At 47.5% G+C, this 24,815-nt stretch overlaps 1 protein-coding gene across 2 annotated transcripts in view; it reads right to left on the reverse strand.

Annotated features, from left to right (window-relative positions):
* Window positions 1–2,842: 2,842 nt before the first annotated feature.
* The window catches only part of MOV10 (Mov10 RNA helicase), a 134,950-nt gene continuing 112,977 nt past the window's right edge, over window positions 2,843–24,815 (reverse strand). For both annotated transcript variants that reach the window (XM_088475412.1, XM_088475413.1), the window contains exons 18-22: window positions 22,033–22,098; window positions 15,617–15,742; window positions 15,214–15,302; window positions 7,914–8,035; window positions 2,843–4,492 (exon numbers count right to left, since the gene is read on the reverse strand). In XM_088475412.1, coding sequence (XP_088331538.1) covers window positions 4,428–4,492; window positions 7,914–8,035; window positions 15,214–15,302; window positions 15,617–15,742; window positions 22,033–22,098 — 468 coding nt within the window. In that variant the 3' untranslated portion in view covers window positions 2,843–4,427. The remainder of the gene's footprint in view (window positions 4,493–7,913; window positions 8,036–15,213; window positions 15,303–15,616; window positions 15,743–22,032; window positions 22,099–24,815) is intronic.

Below are 24,815 nucleotides of genomic sequence, written 5' to 3' on the forward strand. Positions count from 1 at the left end.
GACCCAGACCACGATGCTTCCTTCCAGGCTTCCAGCAGCGTTCACCATGCGTTGCAGAGAAGATGGCCGCCGAGGAGCAGGGAGAAGCTGGCCTGGGGGAGGAGCGCTGACACAGGACCAGTCAGCACAGTGCAGAGAGGGCTGTGTGCAGCGGGGGAGGCGCCGGCTGTGAGACAGGGAAGGCGCACTCCCCTGGCATGCATTTAACCCCTGGGACGCCGCAGCGCTACCGCTCTGCTGCGGTCCGCTGTCCCAGGGGGTAGTGGAAGCGCAGGTTGGTCGCCTGGCTCCACGCTGCAGCCAGTCCCCAGGGAGCCCCCTGCCTGGGGACTTAGGACCATGTGATCAGCGGGGACCCACCGCGGGACCCCGCTGCTTACCTCTGTCCCCCTTGAATCCGGCCAAGGTCTGGAGCATCTGGGGTCACCGCTAGCTGTGACCCCAGACGCCCACCAGCATCCCCGGATCAGTACCGGCGTTCTGGTACCGGCGGGGTGTAGGGAAGACAGCATGGACGTCAGGACTGACTGTCCATGCTGTTCATCCAGATGTGCAGCCACAGCTGCATGAAGAAAAAGCTTCAGGGGCTCTTCTAGCCCCCACTCCAACAGGTGCACCCGACTCCGGCCGGGCACCAAACTAAACTGAGGTGCCTTGGCCCGGGGGCGGGGTATAGGAGGGGGACCTAGTGCATCCTGGGAGGCTGAAAGCTTAACTCTTTGGTGCCCTGCGACTGACGTCACACCTATACCCCAAGGTATCCTGTGGATACCCTATGGACCCTGAAGTAGAAACTTCTCCTTTTAGGAGTTGCCACTGGACACTTGACGTGTGGTTTAGAAGGAAATCTGATGGAATTTTCGGTCCAACCTCAGAAGCATTGATCCACGTGCTCTACTCAGGACTGTAAAACCCTTCCATTCATTGAGGTACTGAAGATGGCCACGTCTGATATGGGAGTCCAAGATGTTCTGACCTCATATTCTTCTCCATGCTGAATAAGAGCATAAAACCAATTCAGTACCACAGGTTTCAGGAGATAAATATTAAATTAATTGGATACCCGAAGATATCGAGACAGCTGCAACTTATAGGATACTGGATTGATGACTTGGGTGATGATGAATGGCCCAATGAATCGGGGAGCAAATTTCATGGGTTGTACCCTGAGGCATAAGTTGTGGGTAGACAGCCAGACTGTTTCCTGGCCATAGAATTGGGGATGGCTCCTGTGGTGAATTTAGCAAGTGGTGGGCCCAGGTGCAAAAATATGCTCCCCCCCCTAAAGAAAAGCGAGGCATTTGGCACCTTGTTGCTATGAATGCCTGTGTCCCCTCCACAGCAATGTTTTCCCCACATTCCCCCCTTGTGTGTCCCAAATGCCCAAGTGTCTCCTAAACTACACTTAGGTCTGGATTTTAGAGTTTTGCCAGCATGGACAAGTTTTCTGTGACGCTGCCCAATGCTCTCTCAGTGGTCCATGGTCTCAACCTCATCTTTGTGCCATACACTATGTACATAAATGTACCTGCCAAGTAAAATGAGCATTTATTGCTCAGATAGGTTGGCATAGGTAAAGATTACAAAACACAATAAAATGAAACAAAAATGGAAATATTTTATGCCACCACCAGTCTGCAGCTCGACACCTGCTTATTTGACCTTTCCATAAAGCCAGGCCTGATTACATTCAAAATGATCCCTATTTTAATTTTTAATTACAGTACATAGCCATGCCATTCATCCCCTGTACCAGGGCCCATCTGCATCCCTGCTTTCTCCGCATTGCACTTGGGTTTCTGCTGCCAATTTTATTGTTTAGTAGTGCTCCTCACAGTGATTGCTGATACTGTAGATTAGAATATCATACCAACAAACTAATCACTATGTGTGCAATGCAATTTTAGAACTTTCTGGAGAACATCCCATGTTGTAAATGTATACATTCATATACCATACATTAGCTAATCTTCTCTCATTATAGCCATCATACATGTAAACCCACTCCCCCCCCTCCCCCCCAAACCCCCCCCAAAAACTATGTAACAGATTCATTAGACACTTTTTAGAGCAACTGGCTTCCTCCACTGCTCAATAGCCCATTACTTGTGCTGTTTTCACCAAAAAAAATAATAAACCAAACCCTGTGCCTGAATCCTACACCCTAGTCCAATTGCACCATTTCTGATTAAGCTTGCTCCTCACATGTTAAAATGCTGACAATGTATTTCCCTTGTAGATCCATGCTGGACACTGTTGCTCATGAAACATTAGCTTATGGTGCAATCTTGGTTAGTGAAGGTCCTGAATAACTGGAAAAGAATAATCCCAAAAATGTGCTATCCTTTGGTTACATTTGACCAGGTAAAGAAGTCCCAAAAGACAGTGCAATCAATGCAAGAAGTGGAGCATTACATCCACAGGGTTCCTTACATTTGTAGTGTTAGTACTTCCAAAGATAGGTTCACCAATGACCATCCACCTTTCTCTCTGTCCTCAAAATGAGGTTTCAAGATCGAGAATCCCTTTTTATTGGTGTAAGAAACTTGACCACTAGAGTGTGTGTACTGTCTGCAGGACGTGGGTTTCACTTGATATGTGACCTGTGGGTGTAATGCTCCACCTATTGACATGGATTACACAGTGTTTTGGGACTTCTGTACCTAGTCACATGTAACCAGGATATCGCCTTTTTGGGATTATTTATTTTCCTATAGTTCTGAATTTTCAGGAAGTGGGTGAAAACTTTGTCGTCCCTTACAGATTAATTAATATCATTTGTGAATGTCCTGCCAATTGCCAATCAACACAAAAATCTCCCATTTCTCCAGAGTCACTGAGGCTTCTTTTATTATATTTAAACATGTCACTCAAATGGGAACCAACAACAATACTATCATTAATCAGAGTATTGCCAACTGAAAAAGTATATTGTTATTTCTAAATGCATGAACACAACAACTTTTAAAACTGTTTTTAAACCTTTATATTTATTTATTTTTTACAAAATATAAAATATTCTTTAAAGTCATCAAAAGTTACAATGTATAAATGGGGCCAACATTAGAAGAATTAAATTAATAAAATGTGCTAAAAGAAATCCCACCACCTTACATAATACTAACCATCTAGCCCTTAAATATGTGAAAGCAGAGTAGACCTGTAGATGACCTAACCATTGGCAAGCACTATTAGTCAGTTTACACACTACTGAGCACTTCTGCATACGGTCAGGGAAGATCAATAAACCCAGTACATGGGCAATTTTCAGAGCCTTGTGCATTAATTCATCATGGTCTGATGGCACAGCGCTTCGACAGTACACTATGCCTGAACAAACCCTAAAAGTTTATATTATAACTAGATTGCCCCAAGTGAACGTTTCTGGAATGGGCAGACCAAGCCACTTTGATAAATTAATCATTGAAAATAGTATCTACCAATGCATTTACACTTAAATATTATGGTTTAAAATTTACTTTAGGTGTGATTTACCATAGTAATCAACAATTTGTATACAATATGTGGAAGGCTTTATTGTAACTTTTTATTCCATCATAGTTTAAAAGACTCCTCTTTAGAACAAAGGGAATCAAGAACAGTGATTGGCCTCACCCTTTGTCCATAGTGCAAATACCAAATGTGAAAACTCTAAAGGTGAATTATCCAAGTTGTACACAAATCAGGTGTATTATAATGTAATGTAAACACGGAGAACATTGGCGCCTATGAACATTATTTATGGCATATCAGTACTATGCCCACACACTGATTAAGGTGGACAAAGCAACATTTTTGTTTTTCAAGCTGTAATTTCTCTCCATATCCAATTTATTTATAGGAAAGCAAAGCACTCCAATTATTTCTAGCCAAACATACAAGCTGTAGGAATGATCAGCACTTCTGCTTTTACAGAGCAGAAATACACTATGAAAAATTCTATTAATTTAGCATGACCTTGGGGATACTGAGGTGTGATAAGCATATCTGTACCATCATCACACAGTAGGAGAGATGTATCAAACCTTTGAGAGAGATAAAGTGGAGAAGTTGAACATTGCAACCAATTAGCATCTAGCTGTCATTTCTCTAGCACAGCCTCTAAAATGAGAGGAGATTGGTTGCTACTAAAACTTCTCCACTTTCTCTTTCTCTCTCGAAGGATACATCTCCCCCAGTATCTGTTGGAAACGTATTTTACATTTTACTTTCCAAAGCCAAAACTTGCGACTTTTCCTGGCACAACTTAAAAGGACTCAAAAATAATTTCAATCATGTACAGTAAATCAATAGCAGAACATTACGGTACTGATTGGAGTAGAGGGAAACCACTAAAAGAATGCATGTTAAGTAGTAAGACAAACACATGATCATACAGTAGGGCAAGAGGTCCTCCAGTTACTCTCATCCTGGACAGCGATTAGAGGTTAGTGCTCATGTCTCCAGGCTGGTGCTGCCTGCTGCTGAACTGCGCTCTCCCCACTCTCTTCTCCTGTGAAATAATACAATTTACCAGAAGTGTGAACAGTTATCCCAATTAATACAGGTATGCGTTCATTATCATGAGACATTGTAATATTGTAATATTAAACAAAAGGGTTTTAATATATATAAAAAAAAAAATTAGAATTTTTATTTTTATCTTTTTCAATTAAGCAAGAAGGGAAACAACCTAAGCAGTGCTGGTTCTAACAACCAGGTGAGGAATTATTGTAAGCGCTGACTGCAAAAAACCACTAACGAGATTTAAACTCGTGCTCAGTATGTACTTGGTGTATATGAATAGGAATCCTTGCGAAACAAGCTGAAGTGTCATTTACTACAGGCAGTCTAAAGGAATGGTGTCAAACTCGGGCCATCCAGCTTCAGTGGAACCACACTTCCCAGCATGCACTGCCACAGTTTCGCTATTAGGGCATGCTAAAAATAAGGCAGTGCATTCTGGGATTTGTAGTTCCACTACAGCTGCATTGCCCGAGTTTGACATCCCTGGTCTAAAGCATCTAAAACAGAATGGCTCCATCAGTGCAATTATCTCTCTCCTCTCAGCTGCAAATACACTGACTGCATCTTAAGCAATAGGAGAGCGGATTCCTTTAACCAGGGCCGCAACTAGGGGGGGGGCTAGAGGTGCACATGCACCGGGTGGGGATTGCGGAGGGGTGAAAAAGCTGACTCGGCCATCCGAAAATGGCCGCCGCCAAAGAGGAGACTAATGCTAGAGGTCCTTACTGGACCTCTAGTGTCTGTCTCTTCCTTGGCGGTGGCCATTTTTGGATGGCCGTTTTCAGCAGATTCCATGCGGACTAGCCGTCCGCATGGACTCTGCTGAAAATGGCCATCCAAAAATGGCCGCCGCCAAGGAAGAGACAGATGCTAGAGGTCCTACTGGACCTCTAGTGTCTGTTAGCAGAGCGCAATACACACAGCGTTCCCGGAAGTGCCGGGAACGCTGGCGCTGCAGGGAGAAGATGCTTAGAGCTGCATCTTCTCCCTTCAAATCCCCTGGCAACGAGCATAAACCCCCCTGGCAACGAGCATGGAACCCCTGGTAACAAGCATAAATCCCCTGACAACGAGCATAATCCCCTGGCAACGAGCATGTAACCACTGGCAATGAGCATAAATCCCATGGCAATGAGCATAAATCCCATGGCAATGAGCATGTAACCCCTGGCAATGAGCATGTAACCCCTGGCAACGAGCATGTAACCCCTGGCAACGAGCATGTAACCCCTGGCAACGAGCATGTAACCCCTGGCAACGAGCATGTAACCCCTGGCAACGAGCATGTAACCCCTGGCAACGAGCATGTAACCCCTGGCAACGAGCATGTAACCCCTGGCAACGAGCATAAACCCCATGGCAATGAGCATGTAACTCCTGGCAACGAGCATGGAACCCCTGGTAACAAGCATAAATCCCCTGACAACGAGCATAATCCCCTGGCAACGAGCATGTAACCACTGGCAATGAGCATAAATCCCATGGCAATGAGCATAAATCCCATGGCAACGAGCATGTAACCCCTGGCAACGAGCATGTAACCCCTGGCAACGAGCATGTAACCCCTGGCAACGAGCATGTAACCCCTGGCAACGAGCATGTAACCCCTGGCAACGAGCATGTAACCCCTGGCAACGAGCATGTAACCCCTGGCAACGAGCATGTAACCCCTGGCAACGAGCATGTAACCCCTGGCAACGAGCATGTAACCCCTGGCAACGAGAATAAACCCCCATGGCAACGAGCATGAAACCCCATGGCAACGAGCATGAAACCCCTGGCAACGAGCATGAAACCCCTGGCAACGAGCATAAATCACCTGACAACGAGCATGAAAACCTCTGGCAAAGAGCATGTAACCCCTGGCAACGAGAATAAACCCCCATGGCAACGAGCATGAAACCCCTGGTAACAAGCATGAAACCCCTGGTAACGAGCATAATCCCCTGACAACGAGCATAATCCCCTGGCAATGAGCATGAAACCCCTGGCAACGAGCATGAAACCCCTGGCAACGAGCATGAAACCCCTGGCAACGAGCATGAAACCCCTGGCAACGAGCATGGAACCCCTGGCAACGAGCATGGAACCCCTGGCAACGAGCATGGAACCCCTGGCAACGAGCATGGAACCCCTGGCAACGAGCATGGAACCCCTGGCAACGAGCATGGAACCCCTGGTAACAAGCATAAATCACCTGACAACGAGCATGAAAACCCCTGGCAAAGAGCATGTAACCCCTGGCAACGAGAATAAACCCCCATGGCAACGAGCATGAAACCCCTGACAACGAGCATAATCCCCTGGCAATGAGCATGAAACCCCTGGCAACGAGCATGAAACCCCTGGCAACGAGCATAAATCACCTGACAACGAGCATGAAAACCTCTGGCAAAGAGCATGTAACCCCTGGCAACGAGAATAAACCCCCATGGCAACGAGCATGAAACCCCATGGCAACGAGCATGAAACCCCTGGCAACGAGCATGAAACCCCTGGCAACGAGCATGAAACCCCTGGCAACGAGCATGAAACCCCTGGCAACGAGCATGAAACCCCTGGCAACGAGCATGAAACCCCTGGCAACGAGCATGAAACCCCTGGCAACGAGCATGAAACCCCTGGCAACGAGCATGAAACCCCTGGCAACGAGCATGAAACCCCTGGCAACGAGCATGAAACCCCTGGCAACGAGCATGAAACCCCTGGCAACGAGCATGAAACCCCTGGCAACGAGCATGAAACCCCTGGCAACGAGCATGAAACCCCTGGCAACGAGCATGAAACCCCTGGCAACGAGCATGAAACCCCTGGCAACGAGCATGAAACCCCTGGCAACGAGCATGAAACTCCTGGCAACGAGCATGAAACCCCCTGGCAACGAGCATAAACCCCCTGGCAACGAGCATAAACCCCCTGGCAACGAGCATAAACCCCCTGGCAACGAGCATAAACCCCCTGGCAACGAGCATAAACCCCCTGGCAACGAGCATAAACCCCCTGGCAACGAGCATAAACCCCCTGGCAACGAGCATAAACCCCCTGGCAACGAGCATAAACCCCCTGGCAACGAGCATAAACCCCCTGGCAACGAGCATAAACCCCCTGGCAACGAGCAGGTAATTTTAAAGTAATTAGAAGCATTACTGTGGGGCATAAAATGGTGTCGGGCAAATAAGTAAGTGGCACTTTGGTAATAGGCATTACAGTGTGTGGCATAATGTGTAATGGGCATTATGGTGTATGGAATAATGTAAGTCACTATACCAGGGACGTCTGAGTAGTGCACTGCCTTATTGAGGAGCAATTGCTGCCTTGCACCGGGTGACAGATATCCTAGTTTCGGTCCTGCTTTAACATAAGGTAAACGCCTGCCTAGTAATTGCAGTTGTATTGCCCATGCTTACTAGGTGGTGGATCATTGACACTCAAGTTTTTGAAGCGTTCTGCAAAATCGTCATCCAGGTTTTCAAGGACATCCATGCTAACGCCGGAGTAGCCTCCCTTATCTGTGCAATACTTCAAAAACCTAGGAACAGAAGAAGTTGAAGTGTTTGAGTAAGGGATGAATGGCGGTACTTTGGTTCAGAGATGAAAGTATTCATCATTAAAACAACAAAAGTAATATAACTGGCTGACGCTATCTACTGCATATTTCACCTCCAAAATCACACCATCCATTTTATGGTGAGCCTCAGAAAAGTCTGCCATTAGCATAAGGGTGTGGAGTAATATGGATTGTTGTGCACCACAAGTATGAGAGCAGTGATAGAACTAGTGCCCTTGCAGTGCCCGGATTGAGGGGGGGGAACTCAGCACCCTCCTGAATCCCATGTTCTGCATGCACTGGGACCAGTGGATATGCAATGAAGCCTCTTTATAATAGATTAAGAAGTCTAATTTTCACAAAAGCAGTTGAAAATGTACAATCATACATTACCTTCCTTTTGTGTATGGGGACAGAATTCATCAAGCTCCAAAAACAACAAGAGATATGGTAAGAACTTACCTTTGTTATCTCTGTTTCTACGAAGTCCATAGGGTCCACAGGGTTGACCTTGGGGTATAGCTGGATCTGGATCCACGGGCACCACACAGTTAAAGCTTTGCTGCTCCCAGGATGCACATGGGTCCATCCTCCTCTATACCCCGCCCCCGAGCCTAGGCACCTCAGTTGGTAAGCAGCCAAGGCCGGAGGAGGAGACTAAACAGAGAGAAGGAAGACTGGAACACACAAGAAACCATACTCACAGAAATGACGGAAAGAGACGGAAAACCGGTGACCAGCCACACAGCCCATATGAAGCCAGGTGCGTCAGGGTGGGTGCCCTGTGGACGCTATGTACTTCGTAGAAACAGAGATAACAAAGGTAAGTTCTTACCATATCTCTTGTTTTCTACTTCAGGGTCCATAGGGGGTCCACAGGGTTGACCTTGGGGATGTCCCAAAGCAGTTCAACTAAGGGCGGGGACGCTCCTGTGCAGAACGGAGAACCCAGCGCCCGAAGGATGCATCCTGAGAAGCAAAGGTGTCAAACGCATAGAACCTCAAAAAAGTCTGAATGGAAGACCAGGTGGCTGCCTTACATAGCTGAGGCGCCACGTCTAGCAGCCCGCGAGGGACCCACAGAAAGAGTGGAATGAGCCTTAACCGAGGCTGGCACAGGTAAACCCTCCTGTGCATAAGCCTCACAAATAACGGAACAAAGCCAACGGGCTAACTTTTGTTTGTTGGCAGGCCAACCCCTCCTCTGAAAACCAAAGAGGACAAACAATGAATCAGACTTCCTAACAGAAGCAGTCCGGTCCACATAGATTCTAAGCGCACGGACTACATCTAAGGAAGCCTCACCAGCTGAAAGATCAGGAGACTGAAAAGCTGGCACAACAAGTTCCTGATTGATGTGGAACTTCAAAACCACTTTAGGTAAAAACTCAGGACGAGTGCGGAGCACCGCTCTGTCCTGGTGAAAAATCAGAAAAGGGGGCGACAGGAAAGCACCCCCAACTCCGACACCCTCCTGGCAGAAGAAATTGCCATGAGAAAAACTGTCTTAAACGTCAACCACTTGAGCTCCACCGACTCAAGAGGCTCAAAAGGAGGACCCTGCAGGACCCGAAGAACCACCGCCAAGTCCCAAGGAGCCACAGGAGGCACGAAGGGAGGCTAGATTCGGAGAACACCTTGGAAAAAGGTGTGAACATCTGGCAGTGTAGCAATCAGTCATTGGAACCACATGGACAATGCGGACACATGAACCTTCAGAGAGGCAAGGCGTAAGCCTAGGTCCAAACCTGATTGAAGAAATTCCAAGATCCTAGAAACTCTGAACACCTGAGGATCATAGTTTCTGGACTCACACCACTGAAAGTAAGTGCGCCACACCCTGTGGTAAATCCGTGCAGAAGCAGGCTTGCGTGCCCTGAGCATGGTACTAATAACTGAACCCGAGAAGCCCCGAGACCTTAAGACGGCTGTCTCAAGAGCCACGCCATCAAAGACAGCCGACCCAGATCTGGGTAAAGGCAGGGCCCTTGAGACAATAGGTCCTGACGCTGAGAAAGAAGGTACGGAGCGTCGATGGAGAGGCTCCTCAGATCGGAATACCAAGGACGTCTGGGCCACGCCGGAGCCACCAGCACAAGCGTGCCGCCGTCCTGCTTGAATTTCCGCAGGACCTGAGGTAGCAGGGATATCGGAGGAAACAGATAAGCCAGGTGAAACGTCAATTTCACCGACAGCGCGTCTACCAGACATGCGCCTGCGTCTCTTGTCCTTGACCCGTAAACGGGCAACTTGTGATTGTGATTGTCCAGCTCCAGCAGCCCCCATCTGTCCACAAGTAGCTGAAACACCTCTGGGTGAAGCGACCATTCCCCGGGATGCACGTCGTGACGGTTGAGGAAGTCCGCCTCCCAATTGAGGACTCCGGGGATGCGAGACACCGCCGACATCGCAGCCCGACTGAGAGTTCCTCCCTGGTGGTTGACATACACCACCGTGGTGGAGTTGTCGGACTGCACCTGAACCGCCCTTCCGTGAAGAGCGGGGCCGGACGACTGCAGGGCCCTCTATACCGCCCGCAGTTCCAGGATGTTGATGGGGAGAAGTGCTTCTTCCGCAGACCAACGACCCTGAAGTGACAACGAGCCGGTCACTGCCCCCCAACCCCGGAGACTGGCATCCATTGTGATCAGGACCCAGTCCAGGATCCAAAAGGGGCGCCCCTATACCAGATGAGCTGTCTGAAGCCACCAAGCCAAAGACTGCTGAACCTCCGGGGACAACACCAGCATCTGAGAGTGGATCCGGTGAGGTAACTCGTTCCATTTCGATAGAATCAGCCCCTGCAGGGGCCGTGAATGGAACTAGGCAAATTCCATGTCGAATGCCGACACCATGGACCCCAGAACTCTCATAGCCGAAAGGACCGACAGGTGGCAGCTGCTCAGGCAACTGTGTATCCGCAGCTGTAGGGAGGAGACCTTCTCCAGAGTCAGGAAGATCCTTTGCTGACGAGAATCCAGCAGGGCTCCCAAATGAACCATCTGCTGTGATGGAATCAGGGAGGACTTTCTCCAATTTATCAACCACCCGTGCGCTTGCAGGCAAGCGATCGTCAGGTGGAGATGTTGAAGCAGTACCTCCGGGGAGCTTGCCAGCAAAAGGAGGTCGTCCAGATACGGCAGCAGCCGTACATTCTGGTTCCGAAGATGTGCGGCCATGACTGCCATCACTTTGGTGAATACCCTCGGTGCCGTGGAGAGGCCAAAGGGTAGCGCCCGGAACTGATAATGATGCTGAAGGATAGCGAACCTTAGATACCGCTGGTGCAAAGGTGCTATCGGAACATGGATGTAGGCGTCCTGGATATCCAGGGACACCATGTAATCCCCAGGTTCCATCGCCAGAATGATGGAACGTAACGTTTCCATCCTGAATTTGGGAACTCTGAGGAATTTGTTCAGAGACTTCAAATTGAGGATAGGGTGATGAGAACCATTGGGTTTCTGCACCAGAAACAGAGTAGAGTAGTATCCCGTTCCTCGTTGTGATTGACGAACGGAAACAATGACCCCTGCTTTCAGCAAGGACTCTATAGCCTCCTGAACCTGCAAAGCCTTGGTTTTGCCCTGAGAAGGACTCGTGCAGAAAAACTGGTGGGGCGGTCTGTGCCGAAAAGACAGGGCGTATCCCTGGGAGACCACTTCTCGCACCCAGGCATCCGTGGTGGTATTGTGCCAGCACTGGGCAAATTGAAGAAGTCGTCCTCCCACTCTGGGGTCCCCCAGTGGGAGGCCCGTCCCATCAGGCAGAAGGTTTATCCTCCTGCTTGGAAGAAGGGCGCCTGGCACTCCAGGCCTGGTTCTTGGGCTTAGAGGCGGTCTTGGTCGCCGACAGCCTCGGGAAGGACTGACCTTTGGCCTTGCCCTGAACCCGAAAGGACCGAAAGGTGGAGCTCCGCACCTTGGCAGGTGCTGAAGCCGAAGGGAGGAAGGCTGATTTAGACTTAGCCAGAGTATCCACTATTTTGTCCAAGTCTGGACCAAATAGCAACTCTCCATTAAAAGGTAAAGCCTCCAGGCCCTTTTTTTTTTTTTTTGGAGTCTGCGTCAGCTCTCCAGGACCGCAGCCACAAGGACCGACGCGCCGACACAGCTGCAGCCGACACCCCGGAGGTCAGCAGGCTTGCATCCAAAATGCTTCCCCAATATAGGAAGCCGCATCTCTCATTTGTCCTATCAACGCTCTCTGGATATCCGGAGCATCATCCGGAAAGGTATCCTCCGAAGCGTTGGCCCAGCTCTCGATGGCCTTAGCCACCCAAGAGATGGCCATGGACGGACGGGCCACTGCCCCAGAGATAGAGTAGATAGACTTTAAACAGGTCTCCACTTTCCTGCCCGTGGGATCCTTCAGAGAGGAGATAGACGGTAAAGACAAAGTAGCGCTTTTAATTAAGCGGGTGACATGGGAATCCACCGCAGGCGGAGTTTCCCATTTCCTGCAATGAGCCTCAGGAAAAGGATAGTTGGATGCCAACAGTTTCTGTGGTTGGAATCTCTTGCTGGGCAACTGCCAGGCCCCCGCCATATGATCCGTCAACTGGTCGGACAGGGGAAAAACAGTCGAAGCTACTTTGGCCTTTTTAAAATTAGGATACTTCGACCTGGGAGCCGGCGCATCCTCCTCTATGAGGATGGCCTGCACCGCCCTAACCAATGCCGGCACATTAATGGAGGACTTAGTCTCCACCTCCTGGGCCCCGGCATCCGAGTCAGAGTCCCTCATGGACCTCTCCGTCATCCGAAGGAACGTCCGTGTACTGCGCCGCCAGTGAAGCCGGAACGGGTCGCTTGGACGCCTTTGGGGGCAAATCACTGTGTAACATCGACTGAAAAGCTGATGACGAGGCCGCCAGGCTCTGAACAGAGCTGGAGAGGACATCCACCCAGGGAGGGGGTACCGCCTGAGGATACCCTTGAAAGGGTACCATTGACTGCTGCATTACAGTGGGAGACTGCACGTACACAGGCAATCCCGCATAAGGACCCACAGTCTGAGACCCGGGAGGAGACTGCACCAAATGCGTAACACCCGGGCAACGGTAGGCTGGGGCAACGCCCTAGAAGGGACCGCAAGCCGGTCCGCGATCGACGCTAGCACTTCTGAAAACATCGCCCAAGGAGGATCCTGCGCCACTGGGGGTTTAGACGGACCAGGTACCAGCTGGCACCGCCCGCACAGACCGTCCTGAGACAAATCCACCCCATCAACCCCTGCTGAACAGCGCCGGCAGGAAAACAACACAGGAGCCACGGAGCACTCATTCTCCTCATCAGACATGACACAATAACTTTGCAATAAAAATGTATCACCGAAAAGAGGTGAGGCGTATAACACCTGCGCACTCCATAGTATGCAACACAAACAGCCCACAATATGGTACTGCGTTGCACACCACTGTATGTGATGGACCCCACAAATACGTAGATTAATATAAGTGAGGTACACAGAAAAAACACCCCTCCCCCTCACACCTGCGGGCCTGTAGGAGAAGGAAAGGGATAGTGATAAGATGACAGTCAGCAGAAAATTAGCACAGACAGCAGCACTAGCAAAAAGTCACATACTATGCTGGAAGTAATACTCACTGCACCTTTCGCTACAATCAACCTCCCAGATTCAGTGTCTGGGAGGGTTATAGCACTACGAACACAGTCCTTTTGCAGGGGAGAGGTACGCAGGGGGACTGGTCCACGCACCGCCTGGGAGATCTGCGCTGTCACTGAGAAGATGGCCGCCGGAGAGCTCTGAGGAAGAGTGGCCGCAAGAGGAACAGCCCAGCGACGCCAGCACGCATGAGAGAAGGCGCGCTGGGCTGAGGGGAGGAGCCACTAAACCAGGGAAGGCTGCCTCCCCTGGCTAGCAATTAACTCCAGGGACGCTGGTTCCCCTCCAGCAATTACAACCTGGTGGTCCAGCGGTCAGACGGGGTATTCCATAGCAGGAGGAGCTCACCGTCGCTACCGGTCTGTCCCAAGAGACTGAAGACTGCATTTGTTATCCCCCGCGCGCAGCGCGAAGCGCTGCATGCGGCTTACCTGGCCCCGTGCGTCCGGCAGCAGTCAATGGGATGTCCCGGAGCCACGCTAGTACTGACTCTGGGGTCCCGCTGTGATCCCCAGATCAGTACTGGTGTTGCAGCGTCAGCGGGGCTGTTGGAGCGGCAGCGTGGACGTCCAGATGGACAGTCTGATGCTGCCGCTCTGAAGAAGTAAAAATAAATAAATAAAAGTCTTCTTTTTTAAAAATAAAAATAAAGCTTAGGGCCTGCTTATGCAGCCCCACTGCCCAGGGTGACCCGACTCCAGCCGGGCACCAACTAAAACTGAGGTGCCTGGGCTCGGGGGTGGGGTATAGAGGAGGATGGACCCAAGTGCATCCTGGGAGCAGCAAAGCTTTAACTGCGTGGTGCCCGTGGATCCAGATCCAGCTATACCCCAAGGTCAACCCTGTGGACCCCCTATGGACCCTGAAGTAGAAATTATATTTTCGGAGCTCGACTGCGGTAGCATTCATTCGCCATCTTCAGATGGTAAATGCTCCTGCTCCGTGCTCGTAACCCGCTCCTTCCCTATGGGAAGGAAGTCCGGGGTGGAAAGAGGGATCCGTTCGGATCCCTAGACCCTCTGTCCAGCTCCTTGTTAATTTTCGTGAATAGGCCCCAAAGTCTTAGAGGGCTAAGTTACAGGTGTGTTACCCTGACATGATCTCACTACAGGAGACTACAATCATGTAAAACAAAGCAGTTTCATGTGGCTCTGACAATTTTTCTTTGGCTTCTGTTGGCCTAGCTTCCAATCAGATTGACTGATTTAGCAAAAAGAAAACAAAAAAAGAAAGATTATATTCTACTGTATGCCTTCTAGAACGCACAGTAAGCACTGTTTAGGTCTGTATACAATTTACATTTTAAAATATTGTAACATGTATGATTTAGGAAAAATTGTACAACAGAGTGGTCCCTCAGACATGTACGATGGCCATGGGTCTGCTATGTACAATATTTGTGTCCACGTCTTTCTAGGCATGGTAAATGATATACAGTATGCTTTTCTATTACAATGCCAAGTCAAGATAAAACTTAACATTGTAGACCTTCATAGTAGACAGCAGTAACCTCTATATACACTGCTACTTACCATGACCAATTTGAATCGTTACGAAGTATGACTGGGTTTCCCACCAGAATTAAGAGGGCCTTTGCTCTTGTGATGGCTACATTAAACCTCTATGCAGTAAGATAAAAAAAGAAAGAAAGAACAGTTATAAAATGTTAGAGTGCCATCTTTATAGCTGTATATTTCAAAGACCTGCTTTGAATCATCAAGCCGTAGTGTTTATGTAGTCATTGCTTGAGTGAGATGGCTAAAGCACTATTGTTTATGGCCTACATACAGATGTTTAAAAGAGTAGGACTCAGGTTGTTTAATGGACTAATAATTTTAAAATGTAGTGGAATTTTAAAATGTTGCTAGAGTATGACCAAAACACTAATTAACATAATGGACTGACAAAATTACTGCAAATATTCCAGCCACTTACCTTTGGGTTCTTCAGGAAGCCAAGACTAAATTCTTCATCAAACTTAACGTAATCTTTACAGCTCCGCACTGTAGATATAAGGATCACCTTTCGTTCCTGGCCTTGAAACTCCTCCACAGAACCAATCTGTTATAGGTACACAATATTGGATTTTCAGCATCTATACCAAAACATAAAAAATATAGGCACCCTCCATCATCCCCGAACATGGCCAATCTGTCGTTATCGGCAGATTGACGGCATGTTCGGGCGATGATTGATGTCGGAAACGACCAGCGGAAGCTCGCATCGCAGGTCGTTTCCGACATTTTAGTGCCCGATTCATGCACGATTAATGGACGACTGAACGATAACGATGTCGTTATCATTCAGTCGTCCATTAATATCTGCTAGCGGATGTGTGTCTTAAGCTTTTTTAGCTTATGGAATATTCTGAACGTTCACATCTCTTTTATTTTCTCGTCCATATGGCATCGGAAACCTAAAGGACAAGTTAAATAAATCCATATAGTACATCATGAGACAGTGCCAGGTCATGTTCCTAGTGACTGAAGGGCTGATTTTCATTCATTTTCTCAAAGCATAGAAAATGGCTGCATCCAGTATCTTAAAAAAATTGTCCTATAGGATTTTCATTAGAAAATTGGACTCCTAAGAGTAAATTTACTAAGCAGCTGCACTTCCCTGTGTTGAAGCAGGAAATTTAAAAAAGCAATATTGTTCAAAGCGAAACATGCCCTATTATATCTATCTATCTATCCACACAAGCATTTATTTGGCTTTATACTCCTAAATGGCATATGTAAAAACAGTATTTTGTTACTTACCGATAAATCCCTTTCTCAGATTCCATGGGGGACGCTGTAGTTTTACACTGAGGTATAGATGGGTGGTGAAAGAAGAGAAAAGAGAAGGAGAAACCAACCAGAAAGTCCAAAGCACCATAACAGAGAACAAGAAAAACAAAAAAGACATACTGCAGAAAACCAGCATGCAGGTGCAAACATTTGAGAGAACAGTGCATAATGAACAACGCTGAGAGGGCATCCAGTGTCCCCCATGGAATCAAAGTTATTTATTGGTAAGTACCCAAATCCTGTTTTCTCCTTCATCCACTGGGGGACACTGGAGTTTACACTGGGGACATCCCATAGCTGTCCTCCTGGGCGGGAAGGTGCTTAGATACCTGCAGTTCCCTGCGACCAAACCCTGATTCTGTGGACGCAAAAGGTATCAGAATGGTAGAAAAAGTGTGAACTGTGGACCAAGTAGCAGCAACTAAACTAAAGCCCCTCAACTTGCAGCCCATGAGGTCCCAACCGATCTAGTAGTGTGTGCAGAAATGGATCCAGGCAGAAGTCTACCATTGGCGGTGTAAGCCTGATAGATGACCAGATGGATGCACCTGGAAAGGGTCGTCTTAGAAGCAGGCTAGCCACATCTTGGGGCATCATAGAGCACAAACAAGGAATCGGTTTTACGCACCGAAGCAGTGCGAGACAGACTTTCAGACCTACGAACCACATCCAAAAGATGGTAAAGAAGCATCTGCAGATGACAGAACCAATACTACAATGGGTTGATTGATATGGAAGGCCGAGGCCTTTTCGCAAAAAGGCTGGCTTTCTTTTGAAGCTCAGCCAGATTGTCATGAAAGACTATGTACGCAGAACAACAGGACAGAGGGCCTGATTCAGACCCGGTCGCAAGCGGGTCGATGTTGGGCCAGTGTGCATGCGCACGACGGACCCAGCTCCGTCGTGCACATGCGCGAGACTCGGATACCGACGGGCAAGCAGACGCTATGGGTCTCGCTACAAAGGGGTCGTGCTGTCGATGGTGAGTGACAGCACGCCCCCTTTGGTGGGCGTGCCGGGGGCGTGGCTGGCCAGACGGAGGCGTTCCCATGGGAATGCCTACCGTCTGGGGCCGGCCCCACTGACATCACAAGCGATGTCAGTGGGAGTGCTTTTGGCTCTGTTAGAGCCAAAAGCACTCCAGGGCTTGCGGCAGACGAGACCCTACCACAAGGGTCTCGTCGCAAGCCCGATGGTCGCGATGGTCTTGACCATCGCGACCATCTTTTTGGCCACTCGCTATAGCTGTGGGTGGTCACCCACAGCTATGCGAGCGGCCAGGAGGCTGCTCTAAAATCAGGAAGGACGGCCCTGATTCAGAGCGAGCGCTCTGTCAGAGTGCCCGGCTCTGAATCAGGGCCAGAGCCCCAAAGCTCAGGCACCCTCTGAGCGGAAGCCAAAAGCAAAACTGTCTTCCAGGACTTGAGATCCACCTTGTCCAGGGGCTCAAACACATCAGGATGCAGGAAGATCAACATAAGGTTGAGTTGCGAAACCAAACATCTGAACAGTTTTGGAACCAAAACTTTTTTGAAATGAAATAGGCGAGCTCCCACAGTGGGGGCCCCCAGGTGGGACGGGAGATCATAATTCTGCTGGTTTTTCTGCAGGCTTGAAATCAGGACGACAGTCAGGACTGGACTGACATCCTCTGGTTGTTCCTCCTCTGAACACAGACAGGGCATGAAAGGTTTGTAGCGGAATAGATAGGGGGTAAAAAAGTAGTGAGAGGACAGTCTCGAACAAGGCCGAGACAGAGTCGTAGAGGATAAGGACAAAAAGGTACTTTTGCCCCATATGGCAAGAGCAATAATTTTGTCCAACCAGGGCACGTTTGGACTCAGCATCCGTCTGCCAGGCCTTAAGCCATAGGACATGTCGTGCAGCCACTACTGAAATCCGGAACATACAGTACCTGGCCAGTTTCCAATGCCGCATCTCCCAGATACACTGCTGACTCCCTAATGTGCTCCACTAAGGGGATAAGGTTAGACCACAATATATTAGAATGGCGTCCTTCCGCTAACTAGCCCGCCCATTTCTCTACCGCCTTGTTCACCATAGTAAATAGAGCCCTTAGTGTGTTGAAGTACTGTACACCTAGGATAATCATCTAGTCAAAGTTACTCACTTGAAAATAATATCTCCTTGAATATAACTTGCTGAATGACAGATGAGATTTTAACAACCAATATAATTTAATTACATTTTATCCGAATATTTATTTCTCTCTCTTTTACAATCTTATTTTTATTTCTCTATTTTCTCCATTGTTTGTCTATTCTACAATGACTCTGGGCCTGATTCAGAGCCGGACGCTATTTGCGCTCGCTCGTTCAGAAAACGGGGCCGGCTATTTAAATTGAGCGCTCGCTCTTTGCGGTCTGTTGACGCCTCTATGTCTGAGCGAGCGAACGAAACATGCGCTCGCTATTTTGTAAAGACGCCTCCTGGCCGCTCGCATCCTACGTCATCTCCGCTATTTATTAGATTAATCGAGTACATCGAAAGGCGTCTGAACTGCTCGCAGTGCTTGCGGTTGGTTTTTCCTACCGCACTCATGCGAACAGTTCAGGCTAAGAGACAACCAAGTGACGTGGCCGATGACGCCGCTTTGTTAATTATGCACACCCTTAAAACGACCGTTTGACACGCCTGCGTTCAGATCTCCACTCCCCGTTTTCAAGCACCTTCCCCTGTTACCACCCACAAACGCCTCATCCTGTCACTCAAATTAGCAGGCACTCGCTATTTTGCGAACACACGATTTCCGACCGCACTGACTGGATGGCGCATGCGCATTACGATCCATACGCATGTGCAGATGTGCGAACATCGCTGGGAGCGAACGAGCAGCCGCTTACGAGCGGCTCTGAATCAAGCCCTCTGTTTTAAGATCATTTCCATGGGCTTTAGTCAAAATGCCTACATTTACAATGTTTACAGTCATAATGTCGCACCACAATGTCGACAGTTATGATGTTGACATTGCTGAAATGTCAACACTGAACATGTCGAGATCTGCAAAATGTCGACATGTGAAATGCAAACATTCTGCACAGACCGGCAACAGAAGGGGAGGGCTAGGGTGACGCACTAGGGGGAGGGCTAGGGTGACGCACTAGGGGGAGGGCTAGGGTGACGCGCTAGGGGGAGGGCTAGGGTTTAGGGTTATGCACTAGGGACGCTGTGAACTGTTCTGACTGAAAGGTAGAGGGAAAAGAAACTGAAAGCTTCTTCTTCTTCCTGAACAGTGATACTGACTGAGACTTAGCTGTGTCAGTATCTGAGATCTGAATCACCTGGCAGACAGCCCAAAACATCCATAATTGGTGGCGAGGCCTCATCCAGATTAGATACTCCATAACCATGCATCAGATTTATCTCCTGACTGTAGGACAGAAAGGAGTCGTCTCCTTTGAGACGGACGAGTAGTACCACTGTACGCACTCCTAGAGAACGCCTCCATCATCCGCTCTAAGGATGAAGAGACCTGGACTAAGCCCTGTACAGAGCTGCTAAACTCTGGGCCCAGGTCTGCTCTGATACCTGAAAAGATGAGAGAGATCCCGCAGCGGAACCCTGATCTCCCCCCTAGTTGCAGCTGCCAGGATACCACCAATTGCTGGGATAACTCTGACATGGCTCCACCTAAAGTAGACACCCAGGAAGGGGTATCAGCAGGAGTAGGGGCTGGCCCCTCTGTCTCACATGATTCACAATGTGCATGTGAAAATTTCTTTTTGCACTATGAGCAGGCAAAAACCTTCTGGGAGGCAATCCCCTTATCTGAAGCAGCTGCAACTGAGTACATTTTCCTGTCATCTGGTCTGCACACTGAGCTGGAAAATGACTAGGGAGGGCAGGGGAGACACTGCAAACACTCCACACTCTTCAAGGCAAACAATGAAAATCAGAGGGCACATAGTGCAACTCAGAGACACTGCTGTAATGGAGGATGAGTGCTGTAAGCTTAATGGCTGTCTTCAGGGAGCTGCTGTAGTGCCGCATGAGTGCAGTGAAAATGGTGGGCGGCTGCATGCAGACATGCGCCAGAGGAAGAGTCTGCTTCCTTTATGGGTTTCCAGGATGGCCGGGCCATAGGGAGCTCCCATACAGCAAAAGAAACTCCCAGTGCAGCCACCTGAGCGGGGCGCCTGATTGGCTGGTGCCGCAGCTAAACCACACCCCCAGCCAAGTTTCCTCACTCAGTTTAAATATAATGGTGGCTTTTCAGGACCAGATGGCAGCTCCAGTCGCTGCTACTGTAATGGGATTCACATCTAAAAGGCTAGGGGACCCACGACTGTGCTACCCACCACTTTGAGTAGCATACTCACCACTGCCGTGCTTGCTGGTGCATGGAGAGTGCACATGGTCTGATGACCCAGTGGCTAGGGACCCGGACACTGCCCACAGTAAGCTATGGCGAGTCCCTCCAGCGGCTCCAATGATGCAGGCAGACGGCAGCAGTCCACCTGTGAAGCTATCTTTAGTGAAGTGTAAATAAAAAATAAATATAAAAGGTAAATGGCTGATTGCAGCCCTAGCAAGCATCCAGCTCCCTCGGGCACTTTATCTAAACTGAGGCAGCCGGGTATAGAGTGGGAGAAGCCAACGTTTATTCCACGGCATACTTAAAGTACCAGGCTCCACTCATCATCCGTCTATACCCCAGTGTAAAACTTGTGTCCCCCAGTGGGGATGTAGTTATGTGATCATCGGCCACAAGGCCGCCGTTCACAATCCCCACGCCAGAATGCCAGCTAGGGATTTATGACAGGCATCAAGATACAGACGCCTGTCACAATCCCGATGCCGGAATGCAGAACATCGTGGGCCCGAACGAAGTAAGGGCACCAAAACTTTTAGCCGAAGGGGGGGGGGGGGGGGGAGGTTTAGGGCACCCCAGGTAGGGTTATGGTTAGGCTAGGGGAAGGGGGGGTTAGGGACCACTAAAGGTGGGTTAGGGTTAGGAGGTGGGAGGGGGAAAGAGGGGAGGGTTAGGTATACTTATCTCCGCAGGCAGGATTTTCTCCTTTTGACCAGCAGCTGTCGGGATTTGAACAGCCACCGGCAATACAATGCCATTCCCCCCCGTGGATGAAGGAGAAACTCATTGGTTACATTTAAAAAAATGTAAAAAAAAAAGGCTGTGTGGCTAAATTCCACAGTTTCAGATGGATATTAGAAAGATATTTCCTTTATTCTACATTGACGATTGACAGATGCAGACAATTGGAGTCTTGCAGCACACTAAAACATAGGCAAGTTCTCATATCCTACAGAAGCTTTGATTATTCAATAGTGACCTGTACTTCAATATAGGCTTTCTAGAATATTAAGAATTAAATAGAAGTAGAAATAAATTCATCTCGACTTAAAAATTGTATAACTAAAATAAAATATTTTAAACAAATAAATGATAAAGCATTTATAATAGAAAGTAAGAATGAATACATTGATTTGCAAGTATCCAGTGATGGAAATTAAATACATATTAAAACAATAGTTGTGTATTCTACAATTATTCCAACACACATTTTAGAAATTACCTACCTTTAAGTCTTTAATGTCAGCCACAGCTTTACATTTTAGATCAATGGCTTTCCGAATTTTTTCCACCTGAAAGAAAATTAAAAAAAAATTTCCTAGCAGCTTGCAAATACATAGATAGGACAATTCATAGGTCACATGTCATAACACCATAAAACAAATAAATATGTACCATGTGTAACAAGTGTATTGATTACCCTGGATGCAATCATAAAGTCAACATTGACATTCATGACGACATTAGAATTCAATTAGATTAACAGTAAAAATAGTGTTGACATTCTGATCATGCTGACATTTCATAAATATGAATGTAGACAAAATATACCAAACCTGATTACATAGTAAAACCTGGTCAACCATTAGTGGTGCCAAGGAAATGGGATGGGGGGCGGGGAACAAGAGTCTCTTCAGCAGATCTTTGGAGAGGTTAGTTAATGGAATAGGAACGGATCTTATAAAAACAAAAAAATAAAAGACTTTATTAGGAGTAATGGTGCATACACACGGTCAGATTTTTCTTCAGATCTGAATGATAACGATTTAAAAAATCGTTCAATTGTTCATATCTGAAGGAAAACCTGACATATCTGTCAGATGAACGATTTGAACGATGCGCGTTCCCGATGGTCAAATAACGATATCTGACATCTGATGTGTTTGCAGTCAGACTTGGACGATTCCATTCATGTTAATGCAGTCAAAAATCGTTCAAATCTTTGGTAAAATCGTTCATCTGACAAATCTGACCGTGTGTATGCTCCATAAGAGAATATACTTTATTTTCATCAATTGTACAGGAACGTTATTAGGAAAAGGGCAGAAGGAAATTCCTTCCATCTGCCCTTTTCCTATTAACAAGCTGCAGCTATGATTATGGAAGATTAGATGCCTGCACTGGTGAATCTCTCCATTCTTCCCTTTCCCCTGAATGTCTCCAAGAACTCAATAGTGGCTGTTCACATTTCTCATCTGGAAAATGTGGCCATTTAAACAGGACAATTGGTTGTCATGACTGCTGTTGACTACATAGGAGGAATATGATGGAAAGATAAATGTATAGACAGCCAATATCCTGTCCGAAGCAGTCTCAGCTTCTAGTAATGGTGACAAGAGCAGCATTATAGAGTCCCATTCAGATCACAGGGCCCTTGTTTCCAATGTGGTCTTATGGTCTGAACACTGTAGTGGTTAGGAATGGTTTCCATATAGTGGTCAATTCTTTTACAGTCTATCTGCCACGTACACACAATAGAAGCATCCATTGTGAGATCTGAACTAGTATGAAGTCTAACAATTCACGTGGAAACCAACTCATTACTCAGGCAAAAAAATATGAGGATTCCGCAGTGATGAAAGATAATATGATAAAGAGATATATATATATATATATATATATATATATATATATATATATATTGCACACCCACACACATATAGAAAAAAAAAAAGGAGGATAAAGACCGCTAAACCAAAATTATGGTCTATGATACAATATTTATTTGAAGACCCTCTATTGGTGGTGCACCCAAAGAATTTGCGTAATACACATGCTAAAAGCCGAAGACAAAAACTATCTAAGATTTTTTGTCTTCTGTTGCCCTTTGCAACGGCTTTTTGCATGTCATCACTCAGGCATCCTGATAACAAACCATCTATACTAATTTACAATAATAACCAATCTATAACTATAGAAGAGCAACCACTATGCTCTGTAAAAAGAAAGGTATATATTATCTCATGAGGGACCAGAAAGAAAAAAGAAAAGTCATCATGGTGGGACGTGCAACTAATGTACAGTGCATTGGGCTGCTAATGGAAAGTTGCCCCTTTAGGAAAGCAGCTGAAGCAGTGATGTATCGCTGTGACAGGGCAGTGTGACGGACAGCAGCTATTGTAACAGAATGGCCAAGACCAGAGCCAGCGGAAGACCAACAACCATAATAAGAAATTGTGAACGATAGCGTAGCCAACTATATCGCAATCGGCAGACTGAGACTGGAACTGGCATGAGACCAATGAGGAGTAGGGGGGGGGGGGGGGGGGCGACGGGACACCCATGCAATTCGGGCACAACTGTTAGTAATAAATATCAGAATCCAGCACAAGACTCCTGACTTCTGTCTATAACAACTCAAAGCCATTGATCTTCAGTATGGGTCTGGTACAGTACAGCTCCATCAAGACCAAAATTATACAGACGTGTCCACATACCTCTAGTCTCCTTGCACGTTCAACAGCCCTTCTAGTCACGTGACTCAGTAGCAGAGTCTTTTTGTGCAACTTTTTACCTTCAACTGAGTCTTATTCGCACAGTGGTGCGAACTCCTCATTGGTCTCATGCTGGTTCCAATCTCAGTCTGCCTATTGCGATATAGTTGGCTACGCTCTCGATCGCACTCGGCGCTGCAGAGTCACATGGCTCTCACGCATTATGTGTAGCGCAGGGAGGATAGATGTGTACACATCTGTACATTTTACAACTAGACCGATAGATTTACATTTACAGGGGAGCGACTAATATCCTCTCCACTTGTTTGAAACAGTCCAGCAGAAAGTAAAGTGTAGAGAGTAGTGGACCTACCAGGTAAATCTAATAAACTCCACCCAAAACTAAATGTAACTGTGTTAAATAAAGAACTAGACATGCTGTGCTCTAGGATTTACTTTTTTTTTAAAGCTCCAAAAAAGGTTGAATGTGATTGTGTAACAATTCAAGAGTCAGTCCTTCATTTTTACTGCCAAGTAGTCCAGAAGAATAGACCTCTACAGTCTGACATTCTAGC

This window comes from Taudactylus pleione, unplaced genomic scaffold (assembly GCF_031769625.1).
Source record: "Taudactylus pleione unplaced genomic scaffold, aTauple2 ptg000172l, whole genome shotgun sequence".
Taxonomy (NCBI): Eukaryota; Metazoa; Chordata; class Amphibia; order Anura; family Myobatrachidae; genus Taudactylus; species Taudactylus pleione.